Source organism: Vombatus ursinus, unplaced genomic scaffold (genome assembly GCF_900497805.2).
Source record: "Vombatus ursinus unplaced genomic scaffold, bare-nosed wombat genome assembly UNPS02014786.1, whole genome shotgun sequence".
Taxonomy (NCBI): Eukaryota; Metazoa; Chordata; class Mammalia; order Diprotodontia; family Vombatidae; genus Vombatus; species Vombatus ursinus.
This window is the reverse complement of record NW_020954564.1, coordinates 48301343-48314775: the sequence shown is the minus strand read 5'-3', so window position 1 is coordinate 48314775 and position 13433 is coordinate 48301343. Positions and strand designations below refer to the sequence as shown.

Below are 13433 nucleotides of genomic sequence, written 5' to 3'. Positions count from 1 at the left end.
GATTTTCTCTTCACTGCTTCTAACAAAGGAAAGAAATACGATGTCGAAAACCTGAGAGTTCCCACTGTATTTGAATAACAAGTAAAAATCTAAAAATACCTCCACTGTATGTTATTACCAACTGTATCACTGGATTTTATAGTGACAGGGCTATGCTATAATTTTTAAGAAAGCCTCAGCATAAAGCACCATAAACCCAACCATTGCTGTAATGTATCACCTTATCTCGCACACAATCATTTCAAACACAACTTTTCATGTTAGTATAATTTGTTCAAAAATGGTAATAAATACATCCTGAAAGCTAGAGAAATCATTGCACAATCTATTGTAACTTGTTCTTGCTGGTGACAGTTAATCCCAGCACCAAGATCCAGTGATACAACATTTTAGTACCACTTAGTTCAATTAAAGATATTCACTACAAACATGCAGGGTTCCTAGTCGACATTAAATATGATTCAGTGATAACGTGACATCTATCTGCAAATAATTATCCCCAAACTAAGACATGGATTTTTGTCAGTTGGTGGTGTTAGAATTCTTTCTTTCATAATAAATATAAAATCAATTTCCTGTTCCAGTCCTATTCCAACTTGAAAATGATATATTTGACTATGAATTCCAAATACTTGCGTCCTTAGGTTTTGGGGTTGTTTTTTTTTTTTTAAAGGAAAGGGAAGAGGAGAGACAAGAAAAAAGAAAGGAAAACAAACTCAGGAGACCATTTGAATTATTCCTTTTCATCTGGAAAATTAACATGGAGTTGCTAGTAATAATGGACCCTTGGCATGATATACATACAAGCCTATATTTTTTAATACATTTATAAAAACAATTCATACAAATTCCCCCAATACAATGCAAGTAATAAAGAAGTGATTGAGAAAATATTAGTAAGCTGACCCCCTTCCCCATCAACCTCTATTCTAAAAGGTTGTTGCTTCTGGGGAACTCATCACCTCTCCCTTTTTCTCTTCTTCTCTTACTCTCTTCTTCTCTCTATCTGCTCTTTCACCAAAAGCAATTTCAAATGCTTTTTGTTCCCATTTAAATCAAAAATAGCTTCATATGTTTTAAATGAAATTTTGCAAGTAATGAGCTCCTAATGAAGATTCATTGATTTAACTAGTTCGGGGAGTACTGGGAAGGGAACAAGAATTAAAAATAGCCAAGGATTTCATTTAGAAAAGCAGTTAATGTGTAGGTACACTAAGTACTCGTCACCGAAAATGTAATCAGGAGTTCTGTCTCTGGAGAGAACCTGATTCTCCTCTCTGTATGCATATTCCGAACTCCCATTAACATTAATGGGAGCTACACATGCATACTGAGGAGAAACTAGCCTCCTTAGTGCGCATGCATAGCAGCTGTGATGGTTTGAGAATCCATATGGCTCTGAAAAGGAGTTATGGTTTATTGGGTTTACATTCACAGATACAGTGGTGGAATTCAGATGCCAAAACCAACCGCCCATATCCAAAATATTCTGTTATGTAACCAAACTCAGAAGGGTAGACATACCAATTCTACCAATAACAGCTTAGTTACTTCAAGAAACACACACTCTTCTCAACTCTACCTGTTGAAATTCTTCTCTTCCTTCAAGGCCCAGCTCAGATGCCAACTCCTCCATGAAGCAAAGATAACTTGCCTAGGAGAAGTGTCATAAAAGACGTTATATCAAGGACATGTATGTCTAGAAAAATAAGTGGGCCAGTCATGTACTGAGAATGAGAAACAGATGCAGAGCCCCAGTAGTAAATTAGTATACACAAGAAATTCAAAGAAGCAAACCTCTGTCCCCTTTCCTAACATAATCTATGAAAGATTGATGGAAAACAGAGAAAAGGATTATAGATGAAGGAAAAGTGTGGAGCAGTCAACAATGATGATGGAAAGATTCATGGATCCCAAATATATAAGAAAAACTCATTTCCATTTTTTAGTAATAATGAAAAGAAAGTCTTTGACTCAAACTAAAAGAAATTCAAAATTAAGTATGAAAACTCACCTTTGGCTCATTCCATTACAATCAAGTACAAGGGAGATAATTGTGACTTTATATGCAACTCATTTATCTAGAGTGTTAAGATTTATAAACTGTATTCCTAACAGCAGTAGTGTGAGGTAGGTAATGCAAATTTTTTGAATTAGGAAATCAGTTTGGAAAGGCTTCCCAGAATCTAGTCAAAGCCTAGGGTCAAGCTCAGCTCTTTCCATTACACTTCTACCATCTCTTTAGATACAGCATATATATACATATACATGTAACATATACTAATAAATATGTTCATTCAATAGGTTGAGACAAGGTGAGAGGTTAAGCCTTAATTAAGAATTTTCTTGTTTTATGGATTAAAAGTCAGAATCTTAATGCTAATTTAATGTTACTCCATGTAGTTAAATAAAATCTATAGCTAGTATAATAATTCTTCCAAAATGGGTCCAATACGCTTATGACTTCCATCAGAATAATAGTTTCCCATAATTAAATAGGAATATTAGTTTATCAGATGAACATTCATCCATATTCTAACCAAGCATATACTTCAAAAGTGAATGGTAATACAGAAACCCACCAGTAGGGAAAAAAAAACAAACAAAGATGGGACTTGTAGTCCAAAGACCAGAGTCAAGCCCAGGCTGGACCATCTATTAGCTACTCAAGCAAGTCTATTCCCCTTTCCTGGGCCTTACTTTATGCACAATAAAAGGGTTGACTAGATTATCTCTAAGACTTCAGTCTACCTCTAACATACTATGATTCTCTGAACTTCAAAACAGAAAAGAAATTATTTTCAACTTTTTTTTTTGGTCCAGACTTTTGATTATATCCATATGAGGTATTTCCAGGGGGAAGCTTCCTCCTCCACCAATTCAGACTGCCAATTCAAGATCAACTGTCGGTTAACTTATAGTTTTAGAGAAATGCCTGGGGCACTGAGAGGTTAAGCATCTAGCAAATAGTCACACACACCCAGTATGTGTCAAAGATAAGACTTTATCAACTCAGGCCTTCCTAATTCCAAGGCCAACTTCTACCAACTTTCCATGCTGCCAACATTAGATGACACAAAATTTCCCTGACTTTCCTTAGTATACAGAAACAATGAAATTTTCATGTTCAATAGCTCCCATTAGATCAATTAATATTCAGACAAAGCCCTTAACATTAAGTTTAAATAATGGGGGGGAAGAGGGGAGGAGGAGGGAGAGAGAAGAACCACCAATGTTCTGGAAGCTTCTCTAGACCTTTCAATCAATTTTATTTATATGCAAAACCAAGAGAAACTCAGAAAAAACAAAGCTCCTCCTGATGCTAAAGCTCTCAATTTACTGACAGGCAAATGGCTTCATGCTGCCACTTAATCTCATTTCTTGCATAATGCCCTCTAATTAGCATATCAAAGTGAATTAATACTTCTAGGGCATTAGCAATGGGGAAATCTGCTCCAGGCTCACAATAGCAGTTAAGAGAGAGCCAAGAAATCCTCAAAAACACCACAAACCACTTTGCATTGCAAAACTGTTCAATTTATTTATCCTCTCTCTCTAAACACTTTTACCGCACACTGTTTTACTACTGTTCACCAAACAAAATGATAATTGCCAAAGTTACCAGTATCTGTAATGCCTGTTTGGAATCTTAATTTAGATGATGTTGAAGATCATTTCTATATGCATCCCTTTGTTCTATTACAAACATTAATACAGAGACAGTGGAATTGTTGGTGCTTTCAATTAATTCACTTAAATCATGATAAAATTTTATGACATTTAAAAAAATTTTATTTAAATAATAATAATGCAAAAAGCCACCTGCTGGACACTGAAGATTAAGAAGATGATGACTTTGAGAACTGATGCATCGCCTCAAAAAACGATTTATTTTAATCACTAACAAAGATTCTCCCAGATGATGTTAGTATCTCATAGAACCTGAGCTATTAAATGATGCAACTGTATTATCAATTTCTTATTGATTGTACATTTTAAAAATCTGAGTGTTCTTTTAAAAGCTTATGTTTGTTAAATCTTTAAAACACAAAAGTCTAAAGAGACAAAGTGCTGCTTCCAATTTTATCTCTCAGCTATAAACATAACAGTCTACTAATTCTCTTTTCCTTAAGAAATTAGGCATCAAAAAAAAGAAAAAGAAAAGAAGCATCAATGACTATACATTTCTAATCCTCAATCATAATGCTCTATTATTAACAAAGAATGAAGAGATACTATATAAAATCTAATTTAAATACTTTTATCACATTACTCTCAGAAAACCTCACTTAATGTTAAAACAAACAGACAAAATTTATAAATACATGATTATTTTAATGACCATGAAAATCAGGGAATAATGGTTGCTACTGAACAACCATCATGAGAATCAAGTTTTGAAGATAAAGGACATAATCCTTCTGACATGGCTTCCTCCTTAAAGAAATGATTGTTTCATAGTTTTTTTTTTTTCCTGTAGACTAGGTATTGCTTTTAAATTGCTTCTCTAAATAAAGGGGACAGTTGGATGTAAATGTGGTCTAGTCAGTAGAAAGAGCTGTGGCCTTGGGAATCAAAAGACGGGGGAACCAAGTATATGTTTTTTCATCTATAAAATGGGGATAATATACATGTTGTACTGATTTCAAAGGTTATGAAGCATTATAATCCTTTAAGTATATAGAAATAAGAGTTATCATTTTACTTAAAGACTATAAAGATAAGACTATCAACCAGAACTAATAGCCACCACTTTTGTTTGATAAGTAAACTACTATAACTTTATAAAAGCTGTGCTGGCAAGATTTAACAAACTTTTAATATTTCAAATTAAATACTGATTTAAATGATTTATGCTGTTCATACTTTAAACACTTACATGCCCTGTAGAGTAAAAATAAAGTGTCACAAAAAGAGTGATCTCTTATCTCAATCCCTACATTCATCTTGATAAAGTAGGTAAAACCAGACAGCTAAGAAAACAAATAAGATATTCTTCTCAAAAGGAGAATTCTGAGACTATAAATATCTATTAGTATTACCTAAATATATTTCAATTAGTAATATTAAAAGAAAATAAAGAATCCCAAATTCTATAGAATAGTATCAGAATAGACTAGTATCTGCCTATATATGTTAATTATTTATCTTGAATACACATAAACACGGTTGCATATATAAAAATACACAGTATAACTAAAGTAATAAAGACAAATTTTCCCCAAGTATAGCTTGGCTTACGGAAACCAGTCTTGTCACTTAATAGCCAAACTGTCTATAAGATGTTTTAGCCCTAGCTAATGCCATTATAATGAAACACACAAATACAGAGAAAATACTTGAATGTCAAATTGAGATATACATAAACTTTTGAAAAATCTGAACATTTCAATTCTACATTAAGTAATTGACTAAGATACCAAAGAATGCATTTGCATCATGAAAAAAATACCGAAATGAAAAACCTATTGTGTGAACAATGAAAAAAATATATGTACACATATATGTGTATGGGTGTATATATATACACATATATATTCAAAGTTTTTAAAAGCAGCAGATAAGAATAAGGCATATCCTACTTTGGATCACCATTCACTCTTATGAGGGGAAAAAAGATGTTATCACCAAATAATATGACTGGCAAAGTTCCAAAATAATAAAAACATTCCCCCAAAATATACAAATTTACTTCTAATTCCATAATAAAACAAATCCCAATAAAAATAAAGGCAAAAAAAAAGTTTTGCCTGTGTGTGTGTAGATGTATATGTATATATGTGTGTATATATGTATATATATATATGTATATATATATAGTTAGCATTGACAAGAAAGGCCACTATTTTTTTTTTAAGTAGAGGTGGGAGAGACAAAATGTTGGAAGCACAAATTCATGTATTCAAGATGATATTTATTTCTTACTTAATAAAGACACGAAGTTCTAGAAGAGATGAAGTATTGAAGCAAAACTCAAGTTCTCTGAAAGAATACTACATATAATTTCCTTCAGCAGGATAAAAGGCATTTGGAGAAGGAAGTTAGAAAATTGGTCCACCATGGTTTGTTGCCCCTCCACCTCTACCTCAACCTATTCTCCAAAATCTCAAACATGCAAGAGAAACATTAAGGGAAAAAGGTTGATAAAAAACAAAATTCTGAAATTACTTTTTTAAAAAGCAAAACATTTATAGAAAATTGAAGCAATTAATTCTTGATATTTAGGATGATTGAATGGCTTTACATTTCTATTGTTGCTTAATCAGTAGTAGATTTTACAATTTCAGAGGGCTTTAAAAAATGACAAAACAAACTGGTTAAGGCACTAGAATAATAATGTGGGAAACAAAATACATGTGTTGTATGAACTTTGACTACATATGATAAATATATTCAAGTACCATTAAAAACATTCAGAATGGTAATGTGTGTAATACATATTAATATCTAACACAATATATACCCATTTTCATTTTGCTAGAGTGTTCATTTAGTGTAAAATTGAGTCTAATACACTAAAATTAAAGGTATGCCATGATACTGTATAAATATGATAAAGTGTAATATAGTTATTCTATTTATTGCTGGATAGGAGTAGAGTCTAGATTAAGCATTTCGAAGAATGGCAATTCAAACAGAAAAAGGATACTCAAATGAGTTTCTAAACCTTTCTGGGTAGAATTGAGTAGGGAGCAGTGTAGTGGATTGAGAGCACTACCTAGCCCTTTAATCATAATGGTGACATTGTGTGGCTAGTTACATTTGTAACAGTAAAAATAAAAGGTTTCCTTTCACATAGTAGACAATATCTCTCCTCCCCCTCCTCCCTCCCCAAAAAGATTTCATTTTGTAAGCTGCATTCTTTATCTATTTTTCTTATCTAAAATTTTCCCTTATTCTTTGCAGGGAGGGTGCCCTTAAAGGTATAACATTTTTAATGATCATTTTCTCCCTCTCTTTAGACATAAAAAATACTTCAACCAGCCCAACCAGCCAAGCAGGCCTTTCTCTTCCCCTGCGGACACCTCCTGCAGTCGAGAAGTTCATTAAGTTTTATGATCTTCCCAAGTCAGTCCTGCTTATAAGCCTCACAAAGGCTACAAATCTGGCAGACCATCATGTATGCCATTAGACATTACTAGTAAATGAATGCTATTTAGGGTTTGTGGTAGCAATAAATCAAGGTTTGGTTGGCAGCTATCAACACTGGGTATTTTAACCTAGTGTTTAAAAAGGGAAAGGTTATGTGGGTCTTTTAAAGATATATGTACATATATATATTATATAAATATAGCAGTTTTTAAAAATCCATACCTTTCTGTTTATATACACAGACAGAGCTCTCAGTCTTAAACAAAAATATTCTTCATGCGAAAATATATGAAAAAGTAATTTTCTTTTCCAAAAAATTTTTCAAGAGTACCAAATCATGCAGCAAATCAACTGTAACTTAGGGCTTTTTCAATGATGTCAAGCTTCTGAGGACAGAGTGTTTTACCAAGAAAAGCATGTCAACATTTGAAATCGTTAGGTGTCCAAGAATGATACAAGAGCACATAACAAATGCGAACATTAATATAAATGCAACCTTAGGATTGAAGGACTATTTAATAAAAAGTATGCAGTAAAAATCAGTAAAAGATAAGCTTAAAAAATTCTTATTCAAGTTTTGCTAATTTTTTGAAAATTTTTCTTGATTTTAAGTGTTCACTTTTAGAAATATACAAATGTCACAAGTGAAAATTAATTACTGGATATGAAAAAAGACTTTAAACCTAAAAATAATAGTATGAAACATTTTTAAAATAGACAATAATGTAAGAAAATACAAAATTAGAAAAGTAAGACTTTAAGAGAAAGTCTTATTCCCCAAGCTCCAAACAAGAAAATAAAAGTATACAATCATGATAGATAACCTAAAGAGAAAAATAGTTTTTCATATTTGGGAGAAACCTAGGAAATATGTATTTTTTTTCAAGCTCAATCCTTTATTTATATCAGGAACTAACACAGTATTCAGTCTGATGAGAGTACTACAGATCTACTGACAAACCCTAAAATAAATACAACTAAAAATAAAATTAATCTATCAAAGTTACTTATTTAAGAAGAGGAACAATTGAAATGGCATGATACACTGACATGTTCCCCTTCTCCTCCAACCACCACTACTCCTCCATTATGGAGAATAGAGCCATCAAAAGTACCCCAGGTTTCCATTAAAAATGACAAGCTAAACTCTTCTTTTGATGCTAAAGAATTAAGCACTGGCCATAACATTATTAAATTTCAATAAAATGATTGGAGGGAAATATATTCTTAGAAATAAGTTTCATCTAAAACAGGGGGTGTTAAGCTTTTTTGTGTGTGTGTCATGGACCTCTTTGGCAGTCTGATGAAGCCTATGGATCCCTTCTCAGAATACCGTTTCTAAATGTATAAAACAAAATGCATGGGATTACAAAGGAAACTAGCTATATTGAAATACATAAATCTTTTTTTTTAATCCATGGACCCCAGGTTAAGAACCCTTGATTTAAATATATCCCAAAAATATTAATCATTCAAATTCAAAATGTTTTGGAAACATCAGACCATCCATACTGATTCTTATGGAAACAGATCAGAGGAAAGGAGGAAAGATAGAATCTGATGTTACATTTTCTTTGCTTTGGTAGCTCTAATGTCTATACAGCTGTTTCATTTCAAATGGAAGATCCCTGAGTATGTCCTTTTCTAGGACTAGTTTTGGAGGGAGAAGTGGAAGTCACAGAAAGGAGGGGGGCTCCTCCCCCATACCCACCCAAGAGAAAGAGATTCACCCCCATCAATCACTCAGTGCTTTAATCCTGTCCTTCTCAAGCTGCTGGGGCTGGCAGGCTCATGCCTTTGCCCAGACACCGCCTTTACTCTTTGTTGGCTTTTAGCTATTTTACAAAAGAGATAACTTGCAAAGTTGGCTGCACTAGCTGAAGCATAAAAGCGAATCTCAACTTACAAGTTATCACTGAAATCCCTAGAAACATTTTCAAACCATAAAGATCTTTTTCCTTGTCAGTTAGCCTCTTGCTTTTTAAATAGCAATACAACTACCCAATACTCTCTGCCAGTAATCTCTGTCTCTGAAAAGACTTGTTTCTTCTTAACTCACCTCTGACATGCTGTTGACTATACTATTTTCTTTTCAAAATGGTATAACTAAGCCCTCTGCAAATAAGCAACTTGAGGACTTCTGTGTTCCTGACTGAACTCTGCCTGCTATATGTCTAAACAAGGCAGGCAGTTTTTTCGGTTGATTCTGAAGCTGGTTTGGCAAAAACTTACAAAGAGGCAAAAAAACAAATACAAGTCAAAGAGGAGAGATTCTTAACTGTGATTAAGGTATATTGGGGGGGGAGAGGGAATATCATTCCCCTTATCCCACATAATATAATGCAATAGAAAGCAGAATCAATCTTAATATTCACAACATAGTCAATACCCAAGTGCTTAGCTGTCAGCAGAAACTGAAGTGGAGTCCTGATAGCACAAAAAACCTTGGACATTAAGCAACATGATTTACTGAGAACTATGCACTTTTAGGTTTCTAAGCTAAGATTCTTCGTGATTTAATGTTTGATGTCTCATTTTATAGTCAGATAAAAAATTTTGTCTGTAATTTAAGCAGGCCACGATTTCCAAAGGTAACTAAAAATTGACACGCAAAATAAAGTTAACAATCTCAAATCCCACAGTTCTCAAAATAAAATGTGTGTATGTGCATATACATTTACAGACACATATATATATTTTAGGATGGCTTCCTCAATATTAAGAACCAACATTCTCTCTCTCTGTCTCTCAAAAAAAAACATGAAAAGGTACCATTTAGGCAATTAATATTTCTTGATGATTTTTTTAAAGAAAGCAAATAAACTCCAACTTTTTTGGAAATATTTTGTCTAGATAAAATCATCATATAAATAAGAGCAATAAGTCTACTAATCTAAAGTATATGCAGCATGTGAATATTTTTACATTCAAGTTTACCATAAGTACATTTAACCTTTTAGTTTCATATTTCTTGCATATATTGGGTTTTTTAACTTTTCTTCTTTGCTTCAACTTTTAAAAAATGAAATTCCATTTACAACATGCATTCAATACACTAAAATATGCCTCATAAAATGTTCAAACTTGGTTAACACCATCCTGGTTCTACACCACATAAAAGGCAAACAGTGCCAGCCATACTAAAAGTTACCCAAATTTAGCCAGCTTCGGACTTGAACCCATATAACCATTTCAAGATTAAGAAACTATTTAATTCCAAATGGACAAAAAAAAATTAAATCAATACTATTTACAAGGCTTGTTCAATATGCTTTTGTATATAATTCCTTTCTTCCTGAAAACTGTTTCTCTTTAATATGGTACAGAGCCTTGAAATATTCCCTTGAAAACTTTAATCAGTTTTTAGCCCTCCACTTGGCCTTTCTTATCTATTTTATAACATACATTAATCTTATTACATTTTAACTCTTCTCATGTATGCATACAAATTACACATTTAACATAAATATAATGTATAAGAAGTCTAAAAATACATGTTACTCTTCCATACTTGGTTACAAGTATTTTTCCCACTCAGCAGCCTAATTTAAACATTCTACTGAGACATGTTCAATTGCATACATTCTTCTATTGGAAGAGCTGATGCTTAAGGTTGTCTAAGTAAAACAGAAAGTTGCTGGCAATGCTTCCTCTCAGGGACTCTTGCAATTGGCATCTACTCTCACATTGCTCCTTGAAAAAACTGACATACAAACAAGGAAAAGGGAAAGACGGAGAGTGGCTGCTCCCTGATTGCAGCCAGAGGGGACTGGCTCCTGAGAAGGATGACACATGAGCTTTTCCATCTACATTTCATTTTATATCGGGAGTATGAATTGTAAAATTGACTCCAGATTTATTGCAGCTTTCTCCAGTACCCCCCCAACCTATTTCCCCCCCCTTTCAAGATCAGGAGGTAGAAAAAGAGAAAATGATCAAAGATGGCGGTGCCCAAAGTAGCAGCTCCTAGATTGGCAGAGTCAAATGAGTAGTTACAATGCCACATTGAGACCACTGTTAACACTAGAATTCTTACCTGTTTTCTCTTTTATTTCACACAGGACACTGAAGAGAGCAGGTTTCATTCTATGACAATTCAATGCATGTTTTCTGGGGGGGAAAAAACAACCCAAACAAAGGTATTAGCATCACCTATTGAATAACATGGCGATTTCTTCAAGTGAGTACTTAAAGATTTCATTTCAAATCTGTGTCTTCCAATGTCCATAGAAGCTAACACAAACCAGAGTATATTTCTAAGGACAGCTTTTATCTTTAGGGGAAGCCCTGAATAGTTGCCCCATACATAGATAGGTGTGATTATATCACGTGCTGGGGTAGAGAAGATCTAGAAATGTGAGGAAGCTTAATTGGGGAGCACCAAGAACAAATGGGGAGGGGGGAAGAATATGTATATGGGCTATCATTCATTTTGTAAGTGAAGAATAGAAGAGAGTACCTTTTTTAAACGACAGTTAAAGTTTTGTAGGTCTGTTCAAAGACTGTTACTTTTCCCATCTGTTTTGTTTCCACATCATATTGGCCCTAGTTAAAATTCTCTACTAACCTGTGTGGGATACAACCCCTAACTTTCTCTTCTGCTAACAAGTAACAGATTTATTACTTGGGGGATGGGTGGGGTGGCCTTCAGAATCTTGAGGCTTTATTTCATATTTACTGTGATTTAAACATTTACTGTTGCAAGTGGAAAAAAGCAACAATGTCTTGTCACTTTCATCAGGCAACTACCCAACACAAGGACTTGATGGAGTAAAGAAAGTTATACTTCCTCAAGTGGAAATCACAGGCTCTCTCAACAGACACTTATTGGTCAATTTTGTCATTTTAAATCACTGTGACGAGATCACAACGGGGTTGCCGACAGATAAAAGGAAAAAACGGCAAAAGTCACCATCTATCCGGTTTCTTGCCTTTAAAAAAAAAATCTGAAAAAAGCCCTGTGTGATGTGTGGTTTAAAATTCCCAAGAGCAACTTTTTTTCCCTTTTGCCTCCACAGGGGTGGTGTGGAAATTTGTGCCCCACAAAAAAGGATAAAATGTTTATTTATAGAACAAAGTTCATTTTTAAAAGAAGCTATTAAGACAGTTTAGAACCAATAAGGAGAAGAAAGGAAAGAATATACAAAAACAAAAAAGCAAAAACAAAAAACAAAAAAGCACACACACAACAACAACCCACGGGAAGAAGACAGGGTGGAGGGAGCCACGCGCGCACACACACAAACAGACACACAAAAGATGTTCAATGAGACGAAACCAACTTTGCTTGCGCTTCGTCCAGGCTCTGGTCGGTGATGGTCATGATCTGGTGGAGGATGTCGCCGATGTCCTGCTTCCTGCCATCGCCGTCCGCCCCTTCGTGACCGTGGGGGGGAGGCGGCAAGGCCATGCCCCCCTGCACCGAGTGGCCGGCCAGGTTCACCCCGGCCAGAGTCTGCAACATCCTGGATTGATCGTCCATCCCGCCGCGCGCGGGCGGGAGCGGGAGGCGGCGGCGGCGGCGGCTGCTGAGGAGAAGGTGGAAGAGGAGGAGGAGGGAGAGTGAGAGGAGGAGGAGGGAGAGGAGGAGGAGGAGGAAGGAGAGAGAAGGAGGGGGAGGAAAAGAAGAGGGGGCGGCGCGCTCCCCGCCCGCGGCTGCTGGGGGGGCAGGGAAGGAGGGAGGGCCCGCGGCGGCGGCGGCAGCGGCGGAGCCGGGCCCGGGGGAGGGCGGGGGGCCCGGCTGCTAACCCGGCCTCGCGAGCCGAAGCCGAAGCCGAAGCCGCGGCGGGAGCGCGGGAGAGCCCGCTGAGGAGGAGGAGGCGGCGGCGGCGGCGGCCGAGGCTGAGAGATCCGGGGCCCCGCGGCTGGAGCGGCGGTGACTGAGGTGGCGGCTGTGGTGACGGTGGCGGCGGCTGCTCCTCCCGCTCCCGGCGCTGCCGCCGCCGCCGCAGCCGCCGCCGCTGCTCCCGCGCCCCGTCCTCACAGCGCCCCTCGCCCGCGGCCGCCGGGCGGCTGGTCCTCCCGCAACTTGCCCCAGAGCCTCCGAGTTGCCGGGACGCTCCCGCCTCCTCCCCTTCCTCACTCTCCGCTCGCTCCCCTCCCTCCTTCCCTCCGCCCCCCTCTCAGTCTCCGCCGCCGCCACCGGGCCGGAGCTAGAGCCGGAGCCCGAGCCGGAGCCGGAGCCGGATCGGGACGCGAGCCCCCCGTGGGGGGGAAAGGAAAGGGGAAGGAGAAGGGAAATCGGCGGGAGGAGGAGGGGGGAGGAAAGACAGATGGACGCGGTGGAGATGAGGGGGGAGGCGCGGAGAAGGGTGAGAAAGTTTGGGAGCCGGGGCAGGGAG

At 36.9% G+C, this 13433-nt stretch overlaps 1 protein-coding gene across 2 annotated transcripts in view; it reads right to left on the bottom strand.

Moving 5' to 3' along the window:
* The window catches only part of LOC114047060 (pre-B-cell leukemia transcription factor 3), a 300024-nt gene extending 287450 nt beyond the window's left edge, over positions 1 to 12574 (bottom strand). For both annotated transcript variants that reach the window (XM_027867750.1, XM_027867752.1), the window contains exons 1-2: positions 12375 to 12574; positions 11129 to 11202 (exon numbers count right to left, since the gene is read on the bottom strand). In XM_027867750.1, the coding sequence (XP_027723551.1) occupies positions 11129 to 11202; positions 12375 to 12574 (274 nt within the window). The remainder of the gene's footprint in view (positions 1 to 11128; positions 11203 to 12374) is intronic.
* Between the last annotated feature and the right edge of the window lie 859 nt (positions 12575 to 13433).